Here is a 19,684-nt window from a genome sequence, read left to right on the forward strand (position 1 = left end):
TAAATCTTATTCCTGTGACCCCAGGAAGCTGACCAGAAAGAAAAGGGAAGAAAGAAATACAGGATATTTATCTTTACATTTTGGAAATGCTTTTGATCAGCAGAGCTGGAACAAGTTTCTGTGCTTTTGTGGGAACTACAAATGTTCCAGGAGAGGAAGCAAGATCAAGAGCAGTTTGCTCTTTCAGGGACTTCAAAGCCCATTCATCTAAAGATGTGGCCATTACCATTTTGGCTTCCTCACTGTGCCTTGGATGGCCCTGTACTTTTCAAGAGGAGAGCCTTGCTGGTTTGGGGCCAGCTCAAACATATTCCTTGGAGTGCAGTGTTCCAGAAAATCTGCCCTTCCTGGCCTGTGTTCTGTGATTATAGTCTCAACCAGGAGTGATCCTTGGACATACTGGATGAGTCAGATGCAGAGGTGAGTGGGACAGAGAGGCTGGACTACTCATTTTCTGCCTCTGGTCCTCTTCTAGGTGTGGAGAATTGTAAACATAACAAGGCTGCACCATCCCCCCAGGCTCCAGGTCTCTGATCTCAGCAGTCTGCCTCCTTGCTGACACCAAGAGATGAGTGTACCTCACCTCAACACCCTCCACCTCCCCCCAAAAAAAGAAAAAAGAAAAAAACAAGCAACCAACCAAATAAGCAAGAACAACAAAAACTGTCATTGTTGTGTGTCCTATTATCAGTCCTATTAGGACCACAAGTCCAGCCTAAGAGTTGTCCCCTTCACTTGCAAGTCAAACCCTGGGAGATTTGTTCAGTGAGCTGGAAATTGCTTCTGGGCTTAACTTAAGATACATAATAATTTTCTAATTCAAAATGGAAACTTAGAACACAAAGACTAGGGCAAGACCCTAATACTGCAGGCCCCGATCATCCTGCTTCTATACTTGAGTGGCTCCAGGAAGCAGGGACTGCATTGCTCCTGTTCACTGCTGTGTCCCCAGGTGAAGTCTAATCACATCTGTGGAATGAATGACTATATGAGGACCTTCACGTGACCTATTTCATTATGTGATCTTGGATATATTTCCTATTGTGCCAAGTTCTCAGTTTTTCCCTTCTTAAACATTCTAGCCCACCCACCCCAGCAAATCACACAGAAGAATGCTATGAGTGTTATTTCCAAGAGAATGCTTCCTCAAGAGTGGATGTGTCTTGGAGCACCCCTGGCATTATGTTCAGTAAGTGGGAGCTCTTCCTTTTTTCTTTTGAATTGGGTGTACTCCGGTTTCCACATCATTCTGACAGTTGAGTTCACTTTTATGTGGTTCAGTAAGTGAAGATAATAATACTGACATTCTGAATTTCCACCTCTGTCAATTGAGAGGTAGGGGCGAGTTCATCTTTGGGGAAGGCCTTTTGTCACTCTATGATTTTATTCTCCTCCACTTTCTGGAATTGGTCTCCAAATAAAAAGAGAGATTGCACTGTACTGTGAACACACAGCAGAGAGTGATATTGCATGTCTGTGGATGTTTAATATCCCTCTCTACTTCATCTCTTTCTAACTCACTTGGTAGTTTAACTTTCCTTTTACATGACTAGCACATGGAATTCATTCAAAGTCATTATGAAGAGTCAAATGTCAACAAACAATTCGCATTTAAATATTTCTTTCAGAATTCTGGATGATATGGTCCTTTCAGATGGAAATCACTTTACTAACAACAAAAAAGAGCTTTGAAAAAAATTTTTTAATATCCTAAGGTTCAGATTCTAAGGCTCAGTTTCCAAAGTGTGGGTGTTTTATGAACCACCTCAGCTCCAGCTAATTGGAGAAGTGGCCCAGGAGCATTAAAGGAATCATAAGAAAGAGCCCAGAAAGAAACATATTTCAAACTTAACTGGTTGACTGTCTTTCATTCCTTCAGTCAACATACCATTAAGTTCTAATATATGTCAGAAATGATGTTGGGTATTTGGCCTCAAAGACCTCAACATCCCAGGGTCCTTGGTGAAAGCAGCCCCAGACCCGATAACTGGATTTCAGTCTCTGCTCCTGCCACTAACCAGATGATGACCTTGGACAAATCACTGTGAGTTTTGGGGCTTCATCTGTAAAACAGGGATGGATAATAGAGCCAGAGCTATTGCTGTTAGGTTTTAAATTGATCTCAAATACAATGATAGGACATAATCAAAGGACAGTATTTAAGTAAATGCAAGCCATTCTAGAAGTCATATACTTTTCTTTGTTGAAATTCACTTGTTAGTGAACACAGTATATACATTAAATTTTTATAAAAAGAATATCATAAATCTATTGATTGTTTTTCTCATTCCTTATTCCTTCAGTAAACATTTATATAATGCCCACTCTATACCAGATGCTGTGTTGGATATTTGAGATCAGAGATGAAACATATGTCTCTGCCTTGAAAAAGTTCACAATGTAGTAGTGGAGACCGAGAAGGAAATATGAGTTTGGGTGTCAAGTGATATTCGTAACCAACAAATATTTACTGAGCACCCATTATGCTTGAGCTGTGTCAGTGAAAAAACTGGTAATGGTTTCTGTTTTCATGGTGTTTATATTCAAGTATGAAGATCAAACAGTGGAGAATAAACATAAAAATAAATGAGGTGGTATAAGAGAAAAGGGAAAAAAATCACTGTGTATAAAATAAGTAGAGCAGCTTAGAGAGAAATAGGGATGCCTGTGGTGGGGTAGGGGTGGAAGGATTGCCTGGTGGGTCTCAGAAAAGCTAACATTAAAGTAAAGGCCTGAAGGAAGTAAGGGAACTGACTAGCCACAGGGATATCTGGGGATTGGGCATTACAGATGGCTAGAGCTGCCAGTGGAAAGAACCCTGACTTTGGAAACAAGGATGGCTGGAGTGAAGGGAGACAGGGGGAATGAAAGGTCATGACAGGAGAGCAAGAAGGACAGGGAGGAGGTGGATCCAGGAAGACATCTGTAGGGCATTGCAAAGATTTTTTGACTTTTAGTTTTGGGTGAAATGGGGGAACTCTTTAAGGGTTTGTGAGTAGAGGGGTGACTTGCTCTGATTGAAGGTTTTTTTTTTTAATTTATTTTTTATTTTTATTTTTTATAAACATATAATATATTTTTATCCCCAGGGGTACAGGTCTGTGAATCGCCAGGTTTACACACTTCACAGCACTCACCCCAGCACATACCTTCCCCAATGTCCATAACCCCACCCCCCTCTCCCACCCCCCCTCCCCCCAGCAACCCTCAGTTTGTTTTATGAGACTATGAGTCACTTATGGTTTGTCTCCCTCCCAATCCCATCTTGTTTCATTTATTCTTCTCCTACCCCCTTAACCCCCCATGTTTCATCTCCACTTCCTCATATCAGGGAGATCATATGATAGTTGTTTTTCTCCGATTGACTTATTTCACTAAGCATGAAGTAGTTCCATCTAGTTCCTCTAGTTCCATCCACAATGTCGCAAATGGCAAGATTTCATTTCTTTTGAAATTTTAAAAGGGCATCCTGGCTGCTGTGGAGAGAATGGATTGTGGAGGCTGGGATGGAGAAGGGCCAGAGTGAATCAGTTAGGAGGCTGTTGTAGAACTGTAGCCTAGAGATGGCTTGATGGCTAGCACCAGGGTGGTAGCAATGGAGAACGAGTGAGTGAAGGTACTAGATAGGGTAGATGGGGACAGGATGAAAGGTTCTAGGTGGAGGAAACACATGTACATATTACATGTACATCTCATGTACAGTAGATACAAGGACAAAAGTAAAGGTATGATGTGCTTGGGGAACTGCAGATAGTCTTTATGGAAGGAAGGGTGAATGTAGGGTGCATAGCAAGAGGTAGATAGTGGTTAGATCCTATGACAGGAGAGCTCACTCTTCTGAAGAATGTTTTACAAACTATAGTTCTGCAAAAATCTCTTTTTGTAAAAGGAGTACCAAACTGGGTTAACTCCAAGGATACTCATGTTGGCCAGTGCTGGAACTAGCTAGTAGGAACATACTGAGGAACCAAAGAGTATTTTAATTTATGTAGTTAAAATTCTCAGGAGGCTTAGCTTTTCCATCCTGTAATGAGTAGAGCCCTTAGGAAGCTGGCTGCAACTATCCCTTGTCAGAACAATCTTGGAGTAAATGTGCTAAGCACAAGCAGATGGCTGGAAGAGGACTTTTTCAACCCAGTTGAGCAAAGATTGTTGTTTACTATTGTACTTAGTCCATTGGGTCAATATTCAAATTAGAAAAACAGAGATACTATTTCAGAAAAAAAATGTAAAACAAAACCTACTTTTCAAGAGATAACTAGGTTAACCTTATTTTAAAAATATACATATTTAGCTCCTTTAGCATCTCAATGTCCTCTTCTCATAGTAAGGTACTTTCTGGTCCAATTCCCACATTACTAAGCATTGTGGCAGTGGGGGCTGCTCGAAGTTCCCTGTCTTCTCTGTAGTTTCCACCTGGTTTTCACCCTTCTTCTGTCTTCAGAGGTGGAGAATTATTGGTAATGTTGAACAAATTGAGAAGGCTAAAATAGCACTTTGTGGTCAAGTTTACAAAGCTGAACCAAATTGTAGAATCAAAGCCAGTAATTGAACAAGACAGACAAAAAGAAGATACTTTTGTTTCATTTATCCAAATAATGGCCTCATTTCTTCACTTTTCTTTGCCATTTAAGACTCAGTCTGGGAAATGAAGGAAAATATTTGGTTATATAAAATACCTTGCAAGGGCTCACTGAAATCTAAGAACTCCCTCTATGGTAGCTGCTGATGAGCAGATAGATTTGTATATTTGCATACTGAGGAGTGAGGGATGGACTAGAATAAAGATCAATAATAAACCCTAGGGTAGTGAGAAGTGGGTAGGGAGGCTGCTTATCTTACTTATCTGTAAGACTTAAGTGCATTGTAGATGGTATTTACAGATACCTGTGAAATTCATTTATATTTAGAGCAAAGATACTATTTTTTACTGATTCTGTGGTCCATTCTTATTTTTTGGATATGTCAGTGGAAACTGATCTGGAATTTTGAGATAAATGGTGATTTGATATTATATATAAAATATATATTTGTTATTTCTATATGAAATGCACTTGTGGGAATACAGGGCATAGAAAGAGTTTAATCTTTGCCACTTATAAACCATCATTCCAATGGTAAGAGACATCTCTAATAGATGAATAGGAGAAAATACTGACATAACTGATTTCTACTACTTTTGGCTCCCTCTCGGTGGAATGAGGAAAAGATATGCAAAATGCAGGCAGATAAATTTGTTCTTATTTTCAAGGCTGGTTTAGGAATTAGAATTTTGGAGTAGGAACCAATGGGCATAAGTCCTACCAGTGATTTTTTAGATCATATGACTGCCAAGTGATCCTATAGAGAAGATGTGAGAACTGCCACTTATTCCAATAACAGTTTGATTTGAGCATGCAAACTTTCATGTCTTGGGGGAGAAACCAATTGAAACAGACTGTGTAGATTTGAATGATGCCCTAATGGCATGGGAGATGATTATTAGCAATTTAGGCAAATGAAAGCATTTTATCATTGTAATATTTTCTGGCATCAAGTTTTTTTATGCTCTATAATATTACTTACCATTAATGATTTGGGGGTAAAGCTAAAATCCTCAGAACCAGCACTTTAATGTATCACATGTGCTTTCTTAGAGAATGCAAACCTAAAAATTTTGTGCTTTTTATGCTACTAATGCACTGAAATGCAATGCTATCTTTAGAAATACTTTACCATATTTAGAATCAAATGAAGAGGAAACAAAAGCCACCTCAAATACACCTTTGCCTATTCACTACTCTATTGGAATGACTTCCATCAGCCTTCAATTTGTTTATACTCAGGCTCACAGAAAAAGTTTCATTTCATCACATCATTTGAGAAAATCTACAATTCTTAATGTCGACATGGAAATGTTTCTGTATAAAATTAACTAAAATGCCTGGAAATCACCATGGTCTGTGTATTTTTCCCTTTTTTTTGCCCCTAATTAAGCTCTGGGAAAACAGCGACTTTTTTCTCTCACCCACTGTGAAAGTTACGAGATTCTTTTGCTCAAATCACCCACAAGGAAGGCTTGGAAGTTCATCTTCCTTAGAGAGTTGCCAATTCTGCTAAAGAAGATTAAATGCCCGTATCACACGTGTCATACCCCATAGCTAACAAGAAAGAGAGCAAATGTAGCGTGGCCCACATACAGGCAGCTACCACAGATCAGCCTAGCCTAGGGAGCCTTTCAATTTCATGTAGTGTATCAACGAAGATATTCTCTCAAAAATAAGTAAGAACATCATGGCCATCATATTGCATCTTGAAATATTTAACAGTCTGAACCCTTTTTGTGGCCCTGGAACAAAGATTTCTGGGTCAGGGACAGAGGTATTTGATTCCTATTTGATTCCACCTGTTTACCCCACAGAAGATGAGTAAAGGCTCCTCACTTACCTGTGAAGTTGATTTTCAGCAAATAGTCCTTGTACAACTTCTTCCCATCCAGGATCTTCATAGCGTCGCAAAGCTTGGTGGTGTTGGGACAGAGAGTGCGCTGCATTTTGTGTAGGGCGTGAGCCATAGCGTACACAGCGTTCACCACAAACATGATCTTGGATTCTTGCTCGTAGTTGCTGTTGTCGATGGCCAGGTGCTTGTCGCACATGCGCCGGTGGTTCCGCTTGTTCTGGAGGCTGCACTGGAACTTCTGCTCCCAGAAGTCCCGGAACCAGGGGTTCCGGTGGTTGTTGTAGGGGTTGAGGCTCTGGAAGTAGCGGTCGAACTGGCGGACCGGGTGCGAGGCCAGCTCCAGCGTGATGGCGCCGTAGGCCACGTGCTCGCTGCCCTTGACGATGCTCTCCTGTGCTCCCCAGCCGTCGCTGGCCACCCAGGTGAATGAGGCATTGGCGCGGCTGGCGGCGGCGATGAGTTCACGCGAGTCATCGCTGCGCATGAAGAGCACGACGACGCGTGCATTGGGCTTCTGCAGCAGCTCACGGATCACACTGTCGTAGGACTTGCGGATGTTGGAGCGACCCACCTTCTCCGCTGTGGCGATGCAGATGTTGCGCTGGCGGGCTTCCTGCTCGAAGGCCTCGATCCCTGTCTCCCCATAGTCGCCCTCCGAGGCTACTGTGGACACATAGGTCCAGTTGAAGAAACGCAAGATCTCGGCCATGGCTTTGGCCTGGTAGAAGTCGGGGGGGCACGGTCCTGGCAAAGTAATCATAGCGTGACTTGTCACTGAGTTTGGCGCTGGTAGACGCGTAGCTTATCTGAGGGATCTGGAATAGCCTCAGCAGGTTTGCCACCTGAGTGGGTGGGGGGTGGGGGAGGGGAGGAAGGGAGAAGAACTTGTTTTAGAAATCTGGAGGTAAATGGACATGAAAAATGAGTAATACCAGACTGTTGACCCAGCTTCCTTTTCACCTCTAGATCACTGAAGTTTTCTTAGCATATCACCAGATACTTCCTGGATACTGTGTTGTGGTTATCAGGGAGCAGGTTTCAAGCAGGTAGTTTATGCTTTGGGAAAGGGCATTAGGAGAGGAATGAGAAGGGCAGTCCTCCCTGTCTCCCAGACTTTATGCTATTCCCCGGGCTACAATGAGCCCTGTTCAGGTGTCTTCTGTGTGGTTGTTTTAAGTTTCTGGAGTCTTGCTATATACCCCAGTCAGGCGATGAACTACAGGGGAATGGCCAAACTGGTTTTTAGAAAACTTGGCTGTGGTTGTATAGAGAGAGCCTGGGTGTTGTCTGATTCTCACTTCCCCCTCTTTTGCTAAAAATGGCAATCTCTGAAAGAGTTTAATTTGGGAACTTTATGCCACATGGACAGTCCAAATTAGACATTTATTATCTAGGGTAAGAAAAAAAAATTCGTTTTGGTCCACTCCAAATTTTAGGCATATGCTTTTCTCAACTTCTAAAAAGATTGGCCAACATTTTCTTTGCTTTCTTTTTCCTTTTAAAATGTTGTTTCTGTTTGGGCTGTGTGAAAAGAAAGCATAAAAATGCGATTCTTATGGAATTTTTAATTAAAAAGCAAATAGGAAATACTAAAGACCTTATCAAGAAAGAACCACCTACTTCAAAATTTTAAAGCTTTAATAAAGAATTTAAATTTGTTATAATTCACCTACCGGTAATATTTAACTGTTTTTATTTTTTGCATAATAAAAAACGAAAGTGATACTAGCATATCAAAGAGCATTTTATGCATTGAATATTTGCATAAATATTATCTTAAAATATTTACAAACATTGTATGTATACCTAATAATAAGTTTATTTTTTCCTGAATACTTTGCGTGTTCCAAACCCTTCTATCTCTTTACTGACTTCAGCTAAGTTATGTAATATTCTAATTGTACTTTAATCAGAAACAACACTGAGTATTCTGATATACTCTATGAGTACTTTGAAATTTTCCTTCTGGAAATTGTGGTTTCAGGTTTACATTTGACATGTAGGAAGCACAGCTTGAAAAAGGCAGCTGTTAGCAAAGAGCACGAATAACATAAAACAACTGACATCTGAGTCCCGATTAATCATCATTTCATCTGGCAAAGGAAACCAGCAGCCAAGTTCATACACAGTCACACAGCATGTTCTTGAAGATCTGTCCTGCTATTAAAACCAACACTTGATAGCCCAGAGCTATTAAAAATGTTTTCTGTATCTTTTCAAATCCTGGTACCTCTTCCTTAACTACATATAGAACAGGTAGAAAATATGGCACTTGCCATGTAAAACAAAGCAAATTTAAGACCTAAATCTTTCTTGCATTTGGTAAAAGCTTCTTTTTTTTTTAATATCCTATGATATGGATGAATTTGGGGGCACAGAGGTGAGTGTCTAGGTAGCTGGGTAGCTGAAGGCTTTTATGCCACTTATTTATTCTTTCATCAGTAGCACAGACCCTGAACACAATGGCCTACACTGTTTCGTCTGAACATAGGAGTATCGCTTGTTTACTCAGCCTGATAGATGTGGGAATAAGCAAGTACTGTCATTACTTCTAGACTGATGATCTGGCTTCCTTTGGATTTATATACAATAAGAGAGAGCCCCGCCCGTACAAAGGCTTGGCTTGGTAATGGTGTTTCTGGGTGGCACTGGAGAAAGTGTCTTCTCTTAATGCTGTAGTTTATTCTCATCTTCAAGTTACATTCTTCATGACCTTAATCCCTCAGGGAGGAAGGAAATAAAAGGACTTGAAAAATGCCCAAAGATATTATTTTCTGGCAGCTAGGACCCAAGTGAAAGGATCCTAAGCTGCCAAAACTTTCTTCTCCCAGAGGGGTACAAGTAATGAGAAGTTGCTTAAGAAAAGAGTTTTTGTCTGTTGACTGATAAGATCCTGTGGCTTCATGTCTACCTCTCCAGGAAGTCTGAAAACAATTTTCAGACAAGGTAGGCTGTACAATAGAAGGAACCATGCATAGAATAATGGATGCGGAAAATATTCCCTGCACTGGGAAGGGCCACGATGAGGTGTAGCATGTTGGGGAGGATGGTAGGCTAGAATAAAACTGTGATCATTACAATTATTATAATTATTCATAGCGTGTGACTATGAATCTGAAGGGTGAATCACAGAAAGACATCCAGGTGAGGAGAATAGGAGAGAAGAACACAAGTGATGTTGAGGCTTGGATTCTCTGTTGTTAGTAGGTGCTTTCTTACTGACATAAAACTTGAAACTAGGATTGGGGAAAATCCAGATAGTTGTCAGCTGGATGTTTCCTATCTCATTTGTCTCAAAACTGGGCATCTGAGGCATTCCTGACTTACTTTACTGGCCATATGGTTTCTCTGAGAAAGCATGAAGGAATAAGGGGAACTCCTACACTGGACATTATTTTAAAAGTAAAAGAAGAACCATTGTAGGATGGGGACTTAATGTGAAATTTTGAGAGAAAGTTATTCAGTTATATTATTAGCAGGAGTGGAGGAAGGAAAACCAGAATCAAGTTACATGTGCTTTAGCAAAAAATGGTTTAAAAGTAGAGGTACACTTCTCATGGCCAGAGACTCTAAAAAGGAACACAGGTTAAGAGAAATAGAGAGACTTAAAAATAACTCCAACCATATACAATCATTGCAAAAATAACAGAAAAGACAAGACCTTCAAAGAACCACTGGGTTAGACTGCATGGAGGCGTTTGATTGGTAACGGTACTAGTGACAAGGGATGGGTGCTAGAGGTGTGCTGGGTCCTCGGGCATCCCCATGGATAGCATAAAACATGGGAATTAACCCAGGAGAAGTAGTGGGACTAAAACACAAAATGTGAAAATGGAACCAAGTGATTGTTTTTTCTGTTTTGTGTTTAAATTATGCTTCAGCAAAAGACTTGGTGAGAAGGGAGAATCATTGGCTGGGGAAGGTGGTTCCAGAATGTGAAAGAAAAGACCTTGTTCTGTCCCTCTGTCATCTTCTATCTCTCCAGTGAGAATTTGTCCTAACCTGGAGATGGTAATACAATTATATGAAAATGTTATCTCACATCAGTGTGGGAGAGAAGACCAAACAAAAACCCATAATCATGTTATTTGAGTTTGCTTCCAGTTCTGAGTTCTGGAAGAAATAGTAGATGAATCTGTGGAATCACCATCAGTAATCTTTGAGAAATCAATAATGGGAGGACTGTCAGAGGGTTAAAAAGGAAGGAGGAAGGGCAAATTCAGAAAAAATAAAGAGTGAATAAATCAATAAGCAGGATATATTTCAGTAACTCTCTAGAGTGTTTTTTTTTAAGATTTTTATTTGTTTATTTCACAGACAGATCACAAGTAGGCAGAGAGGCAGGCAGAGAGAGAGAGAGAGGAGGAGGAGGCAGGCTCCCTGCTGAGCAGAGAGCCCGATGCGGGACTTGATCCCGTGACCCTGGGATCATGACCTGAGCCGAAGGCAGAGGCTTTAACCACTGAGCCACCCAGGCGCCCTTTTTTAAATTTATTTATTTTTTTTATTAGAGGTCATGCAAGAGCTTAGAAAGACACAGCACCAATTCATAAAGAATGGATTTCACTAGACAACATCTCAGCATTAGTTGAACAATTTAGGGAAAAAGTGTAGCCCTGGAGGACTGTGACTTCCATAAGGCATCAGTGACATTACTTGGACTCTTATGGAAAAGAGAAAGTGATAGGAACTGGATGAGAAAGTTGAATATATTCTAAGATAATAGTTTGAAACAAAGTCTGTGTGAGGTGGTCAAGTCAGGTTAAATTTTTATCAGACTTTGGGGAAAAAATGTAAATTAGCTACAAGATCTTTACATTTTAGAACTGGAAGGAACCATGAAGATGATCTAAGCCTTTTGTTTTATAGGTGAGGAAGCTGAAGCTCACAGGGTGAAGTGACTTTCCAGAATTTATACAGCCAATAAACAGAAAAGCTAAGATGAGAGCCCAATTTCTTGATTTCTCCCAAAGGACTAGACTGTCTCTGGCAATAAGAGGATATGACATAGAAAGAGATGTAAATTTCTGGATTCAAGTTAAAGTGACAAAAGTGAACAAAGAAGAAGAAAACTTGGGGGAAAATGAGGTTACAAATGCAAAGTTGCAGTTCAGCACCAGAAATCCAAGGGGAGCTAAAATCAAAGATGAATTTTTGAGGGGTTTACCCCCTTTAGATACTAGTTCACAATTACTCAAGAGTGAACAGGGATGAACTATCCCATAGTCCCTATTTTCTGAATTATTGTTTGTGGACTGCCCTATTTGGAAGCCTTTTAAAGATCTTTCATATTTTTAATAGTCCTAATATTTTTGTGCCAGCTAGCATTCTAGTTGTTGTAGATGTTTTATCTGCCTTAACTCTCATAACAATCTATGCAGTAGATACTACCATTAGCCCGTGGTACAGATTGAGAAACTGAGAAGCAGAGTTTCTCCGGATCTTGCTAAAGAACCCAAAGGTGATAGGATTTGGCACTACGGTTACCTTCCCAGACTCAGTCCGTTCTCAATCCAAGCCCTGCACCTCTGTCATATGTGGTTCTTCTCACTACACTATGGCAGTGATATATTTCAAGTTATAACATATTTGTCTTTTTTTAAATTTCTGACTGCATAAACTCCTTGATTTGAAGGCCATGAGTAATCAGTCCTTGTTATCAAAAGTATATATATATATTTTTTTTTTTCATTTTTCAGTCTATATTTTCCTGTGGCTCTGTGAGCATTTGCTTTCCGATTGACCATCTTCAGAGATAACAGCAGTTGTCTGAGAATCCACTGGGAAATTTTAACTGTGAGGTTGAAAGCTTCAAGCTATAAATATCATGATCATGTTCGGCTTCATGATTTATGTGAGAAATACAATGACCTTATGGCAAAGCCTGTTATTTCCAGGGGCTGGAGAGGCTGCACACAGATTTAACAGAACCCTTTCCCTTATGTGGTGTGTATTAGAGTTTGATATTCAGTGTTTGCACACCTTGGAGTATTCATTTTCTGGCTGGTTTGAATTTATGTAGGACTAGCCATTGCCAGGTTTTCATTGTAACCTGTTAAGTAATAAATATATTATTGATCCTGTTGGCTAAAGGAGAAACATTTAGGATCCTGGGATGCTGGTCCTGGCCACATACTATCATGCACGTTGCAGATGATATGGTCTAAAATTAAGATTTCTTGTATTATTCTCATTTTTGTAGTTGCAAGCTGGAGTTATTTAGGATGGGCATCACTTGCAGTCATTGTCCAAAAAAACTATTGTTACATGTTGTTGAACATCTGACACTGTTTTCCCATTCTTGTCCCTTCTGGAGAAGCTCGGTTCCATGTAGTTTCCTCAATGTGTTATGTTCTGGGTCTATCCATAAAGTTTACTGCAAATGATGTTCTCAAATTTACATTCTTTTTCACATAATGTTCATTCTGCTTAAAACGACCTTTGCCACTTGTCTGCTCAGCGAATCCATTCAAGGGCCCCTTCTCTGGGAAACCTTTCTTTATGACTCACCTCAAGCTGAGTTGGTGCCCTATTATCTGAGACTCTTGTCCTCCATTATGTATTTTCCTCATGGCACAAATCAAAGTATAATAGTGATTTCTAATTGCTAATTCCTCTACTGGAATGAGAACTCTTAAGGACAGGGGATGTGTATTGTTAATTTCTGTTTCCTTGGTGTCTTGCACAGTGTAGAAGTGCTCCATGATGTTTGTTAAATGAATGAACTGATGAATGAGTCAGTAGTTTGCTGCTCTCCCATGTAATCTTTTCTATTACAAGCATAGATTTCTGTGGGAAAAAAATAGCTGGCTACCAGCAGGCAATGTAAAGATACTTTCAAACACTATTGATAAATAATTTGCTCTGCAATGTGAATCTTTCACTAATTATGTTCATTCCACTGAAATGAGATGACACATTAGACATGGAATTGGCTTAGACATTTAGGAATCTGAAGCAAAGGATTTCATATTATAAAAACTGATTTCTTCAAATTATTTCTGTGTCACTAACTAGGAGTATACAAAAGGAAGTCAATATAATATCAACTGCATTGGGCCACTGAACCAATTCCTTTTGGGCTAGAAAACTGTCTTTTCACTCTAAGAGAAGCAAACTAAGAGCCTTATCCATGAAACCTTAATTCTTGAACATCATACACCTAAAGTAGGAGTCCTATAAATGTATATCTAAGGCAGGCTTCAACAAATGAACTGATAGTAAGGTCTGCTGGTAAGGTAAGGTTTTTCTGGAGACAAGTGCTTCCTGTACAAGATACATAAGCAGCCAAACCCCAGAGCTGTCCTTATAAGTTGCTTACTTATTCTTTCTTGAGATGTTTAAAACTTTACTTTTCCAATAACCAGCTGATTGTGGATGGATGCTACTGTAGGCACTGAAACCGTCCTTATGTTGGGAATTTTGAGTTAAAGACAAATTTATTTGGAAGTTTTACTTCTCCTAACATTTTTTTAGCTAGTCAGAGGGACTCTTCTTTTTAGGATTCCAGGTGTCATGCTTCATTTCAATGATGTTCTGGTTATGAGAATGAAAAAGTATGAACTATGGGAAAGAGCTCAGGTAGTCTGTTCTTTGAGGCTGTGAAAAGGGAATATGAATAGGAAACTTCAGGCCCATGTGAGCCTGCACATCAGTCCTGTGGTCACCTTTCCCACTTAGGATATCCATGATGTACCCATTTGAAACACAAGCTTTCTGCCTTCTGTGATGGCACAATGCCAGATTTTTTTTTTTTTTTCCAACAGAAGACAAAAAGGGGTGTACAGATTTAGAATCTGGTAGAAACAGATTACCTACTCAAATGATTGTCCATTCACAAGGATGCTTTTCAGCACTTTCATTGTCGTTGGCTTCTGAGGCTGTGCTAATATATTAAAGGGAATGACAATGACTGACTTTTATGTGGATCTGTACTTACCTAAGAGTTCCAGATGGTGAGAGGTATCAAATGCTTACTTTCCCAGAGAAGTGCGGTCTGTGGCACTGAAGTATATACATTTGAAAAATAACTCCTTACGTCTGTCCTGGGAGTTAGGACACTCAATAATAGACTCCATGGGTTTGCCTTTGTATCCTTTGCTATTCACCTATCTCTTTGGGTCTGTTTTCTAAGAATAAGTCTATAACTTTAATTGTTTTATCACATGTGCAATGCTGAAAGCTTTGTTTCATTCTTTTAATTACATGATTATATATAAGCCTGGAAGAGAAACAGTGAGTGCTGCACTTTGAACCATCTGCTGCCTCATAACACATGTTATTACATAAAGCAGGTTCTAAAAGTTGTGATGGTAAGAGACCTCAGTGACCCCTCTATTCCAAAGGATAGAGTTGCACTGTTAAGTACAAAATCCCGGATTGGCTTGTATTTTAAATTGCAACTGGAGGTGGTGTAGAGTTGAGAAACTGCCTGAGGAGTTTCACATCAGCCAAGCTGTTCACATCACATGAGTTATCTGCCCATAAAGGATGCCAATCATATTGTTATTATGGAAAGGATTAGTCTATTTTTTTTTTTTTTTTTTTTTTTGGACCACACTACCTGCAGCACATCTGGGAACATTTTGCATGGAAACAGTTGACTGCAGCCCATGTCTGAAGGCCAGAGATTAATCTGGATTTAGGAAATCACATAATAGAGTGTAGCAAATGCCAGTTTACTCAGTAAATCTGCAAAAGTCACTAACTCTTACATGCTGTGGCCACACTAGGCAAAGATTCATATTGCCTTTCCCATTCAACAGCATGACTCAATTCCCATGATTTTGTATAGATAGTCCAGACAAAGGATTCCTTATTCATGGCAAAAACTTACAAAAATGGCTTGAAGCTAACCTGATTTCTAACCTCCTGAAATCACTGCACTCAATACCTGTGGTTTGCAACCTAGAGAGTAATACACTTTCATTTTCTTCATTTGTGACAAAGGGATTTATGAATAGGAAGTTTATCGATTTTGACATCTCATAACTGAAATGATATGCAGACCACATAGGATCCCTTAAATCACATTTTTTTTTTTCGGGAGACTAGCATTATAAGACACGTCAGGTTTCTCATCATGACAATGGCACTCTGCATTGGGCAGGTATCTGTCTTGCTCCCTTACTAACAAGGCACTATCTCAGGAATAACTTTGTTTCCACTCTGACTTGGGAAGTACTCAGAAAAAGAACCAGAAGGCATTTGCTCACAGAATCAGTCTGCATCTGATTTTTGCTCCCTTTTCCCTCCGTGAGTGTATTTTCAAGAGCAGTCATGGAATCAAATTCATTTGGGTTCCAGGCATTGACAGTGGGATCAAAAGGTCTATGTCAGATCTGGTCCACAGTATATTGATGTTTGCCAGCTACACTTGCAAAAATGTGGTTCCCAGGAAGACCTGACACCAACAGACCTGTTAGAAGCATGTCCTTTAATACCTTGGGTATTGATTTTTGACAATGCCTGATGAGGATCTAACAGAAGCACAAGTTGCACTGAAGTATATTTTCTGTCACCCGGAAGTTACTTGTATCACAATATGACAAATACGGCCTTACCAATAAGAACGACATTTCTACTCTTGTGGTTTTTCACCAAAGGCCAAAAGTTGTTGATATGCTTGAGGGGAGCTGAGGGCTATTGCCTAATTTTAAAAAAAGGTCAATATTTACTTCCGAGGCCCTGGGGCAATAATTTAGGGCGGAAGATTCTATGCCATATTATGTGTAGCAAATAGAACTGTGTTATCCATGGTTTCTCTGTTCCTTCAACAGAGCTGTCAGAGATGAAAGCAAATAGTGTAGTGGTTCAGTGCACAGGGTTGGAATCAAACAGGGCAGCATTTGGAACTCCAGTTCCTTTCCTCACTAGCTGCATGAACTTAGGCAAATTATTTTAACTATTGAGCTTCAGTTTTCCCACCTGTAGAAAGGAAATAATAGTAGTCCTTCACTTGAAAAGTTACATGAGGATGTAGTGATAACACATATGAAGTACTTAACTCACTCGCTGGCACTTAGTAAGGGCTCAAAAAGTGATAGAGATGCTGATAATTTCTCACCCTAAAGTCATTCATCCAGCAAACTTTGATCAGTGCCAATGGTACCAGGCACTATTCTAAAATTTAGGTTTCTATGATGAGTAATGTACTCCTACTATCTTCCAGGAAATTATGGTCTGGTACGAGACAAGGAAACATTACCAAGGTTTAAGATTTTGAGGTACATGTATACAAACTTAAACAAAAGACAGGTGAAGGAGCAACTCATGATGATACTCATATAAGTCATGGCAGACTCCCATAGAGAGGAGACATTTAGCCTTGATCTTGAAGGGTCAGTGAAACTTTGCTAGAGAAAGAGGAAAAGGAAGTTTTAAGGCAGAAGGAAGAATTTGGACACCGAGAAGTATTTGTTTTAATAGTTTAATTCAGTATTGTTGGGGCAACCAGTGCTCTGCAAGATTTAGTAGAGGGTAAAGAAGAATAGAGGGACTGTGGCTAGACTGCTATGTGTTTTATATGCTATGCTAAAGATTTTGGACTTTGTTCTTTAAAAGATAAAAAGCTATTAAAATTCTTAATTAAGGGAATGGCTTGATCAAAGTTGTGTTTTAAAAAGGCCGTAGTGGATGATATCCAACTTGAAAAGAAAGAGTCAGGGAAGGATGATGAAAAGGACAAAACTTGCATTCCAGCCTTGGCTGTGAGTTCATGTAATCCCAGTAATGATGAATAAATTTGTACTAGGAATATCAAGATTGGAGGTATAAAGAAAAGTTTGAGTCCACTTAAAATTGTATTATTTGATTGGTAGTAATTACTCAAATACTTAGTCCCCTTTGTTATCCTGTTCATGTCATTACGGGTCACTTGAATTCTTTTTGGAAGGAAGCAGGTCATACATAATATTGGTTGTTGAACAGTATAGAAAGGCTGAAGAACTTTCAAATCCCTGGAAGCATCTCAGAAAAGTGAACATTAAGATTTTCTTGAACGTGGAAATGAAAATTGAGAGTCAGTTAAATAGCCGTCCGTAGAAGTTGAAATTTGCTGGATGGCATCAACCTTTGTATATTGTTGTGTTTCTTTAAATCTGGTTCTCAGTGACATTCCTTACAACTACTGTGTAAGCATAGGTAGTCTGTGCTTAATACAAACATACAGTTTTCACTTCTATGGAAAGTTACTTTTCTATAGAAAAATTCGGAACACATTGTAGATATGTGTTCAGTCACATCTGTTTTCCACATTGGGAAAGCTTAATTGCCCAGTTTGTGTTCTGTGAGGCCTCACTGTGAACCTGATGGCAGCTACCCAACCTGGAGGCATGGTGCCTGGGAGAAACCAACTCGTCCCTGGGATGCATGCCCTACACATTCAACCCTATTAAGTGATGGCAAATGTTTCAAGATGCTTTGCCATTCTGACCACTTGGCAAGGAAATCTGGTCTATATTTGGAATATAATTTTTTAAAGTGTTGCTTCTATTGTATTCTCCCCTGTGTTGCCGGTTCCCTCTGTTGGAAGGTAAAGTCAGAGCTGGCATGAATCAAGACTTTGTCACTAGTAACAGAGGGATTTCCATTATATACCAGGTGGTGATGTCGAAAATAGCAACACCACAATTTTGGTGTCCAAAGTCCTACTGATATACTGCCTGGAGTATCAACGTTTGCTTAAACTGCAAGTGTTTTTGGAACACTATTCTTAGGTTTCCAAAGTCCATTAATTAGAAAAATGCTCCGTACATTTTCACCTGCATTTTTCATAGAATAGTAAAAGCACTTCTGCTACATTAAATCAATGAAATTTCATTATTATAAACTAAGTGTTGGCTCCTTCCATATTGAAATACTGAGCTTTTTGTATATTGATCCATTTAAAAGGCACATGTTTAATGGTATTTGAAAATAGAATTTTGTATTGTTAAAGCAAAATCATATCTCAGGTTTAGCTAAAGGAGTCCTATTTCAATTAGCTTAGTTCTTCATCTATCCCATAGTATAAAACACCTGCTGTACATCAGGAATGTCTGCATTCCTTGCTTGTCATCCTATGACTTCCATCATAGACATGTGGCCACAATACAAGCTGGTTCTCAGCCATGGGCCATTCTGTTGCCCAGTGGATGTTGGTCCTGATGGCACTTGTTTCTCACAAGAGTAGTTTCTAAATAAACACATGACAGAAGGGGAATTAATTAAGGACTAAATTAACCCTAAAGCCAAGGGAAAAAACAGTACATCTTAGATAATTACCTCTGGTGAGAAATTTCTATGATGTCACAGTGTTAACAAAAACATTTTAAAAACTGCTATTGCCTCCTTCCCTATGAAAAAGTCCTTGAACAGTGTTGTCCTTTTCTTGGAGGAGAGGAAGCAGGAGCAATGAGGGGAGGTTTCAAAACAATCAGCTCTGTGAGATTGCTTTAGAATGAAAAGTCTAGAAAGGAAATAAATAAAAAGATGCTATCTGAGATGACTTTTGAGTTGGAGTTTTCTGAAGCTTAGGCTGTGTGTGTGGATGATCGGGATAGAATGTGGGAGGCAGCAGGCTGTGGGGATCCTAATATTGATTCCAGTACTTGCAGAGTGGGAAAACTTTAACTTGGTACCTGACCTTTATGACCCTCAGTTCCCTTAGGAATTATTTCTCTTGGACTGGAGCTGTTAAAAGTTAAAAACAAAAAAGCTAACAGATTATTATACTATCAATAATAATATGTACTAAAATCTAAAATGTTAAATGCTCATTATGTGTGAAGCACTTTTTTTGGGGGGGGGTTTTATGTATTTTCTCATTCATTTAATTCCTACGATAAGCTGGTAAGGGAGTGCTATTAATATCTCCATTTTAGACATGAGGAAAGAGGCAATGAAGGCTTACATAAATCCTCATCAGTCTACATGCAGAGTTTTAAATCAGTGAGCTGAAATTTTTCAAGAAAGGCATGATAGGGCGCCTGGGTGGCTCAGTTGGTTAAGCGACTGCCTTCAGCTCAGGTCATGATCCTGGAGTCCCAGGATCGAGTCCCACATCGGGCTCCCAGCTCCACGGGGAGTCTGCTTCTCCCTCTGACCTTCTCCTCGCTCATGCTCTCTCTCACTGTCTCTCTCTCTCTCTCTCTCTCAAATAAATAAATAAATAAATAAAATATATATAAAAAAAAAAGAAAGGCTTGATAAAAATATGTAGTTGTAGCATATCTGTGCTATGATCACTATAGCTGCAATATTA

The 19,684-nt window shown here is 39.5% G+C and overlaps 1 protein-coding gene across 1 annotated transcript in view; it reads right to left on the reverse strand.

Annotated features, from left to right (window-relative positions):
• LOC116862778 (metabotropic glutamate receptor 3) overlaps positions 1-7,285 on the reverse strand; it is a 76,503-nt gene extending 69,218 nt beyond the window's left edge. The window contains exon 1 of the mRNA XM_032850172.1: positions 6,427-7,285. Coding sequence (XP_032706063.1) covers positions 6,427-7,201 — 775 coding nt within the window. The 5' untranslated portion in view covers positions 7,202-7,285. The remainder of the gene's footprint in view (positions 1-6,426) is intronic.
• Between the last annotated feature and the right edge of the window lie 12,399 nt (positions 7,286-19,684).

This window comes from Lontra canadensis, unplaced genomic scaffold (assembly GCF_010015895.1).
Source record: "Lontra canadensis isolate GAN:19392208 unplaced genomic scaffold, GSC_riverotter_1.0 scaffold323, whole genome shotgun sequence".
Taxonomy (NCBI): Eukaryota; Metazoa; Chordata; class Mammalia; order Carnivora; family Mustelidae; genus Lontra; species Lontra canadensis.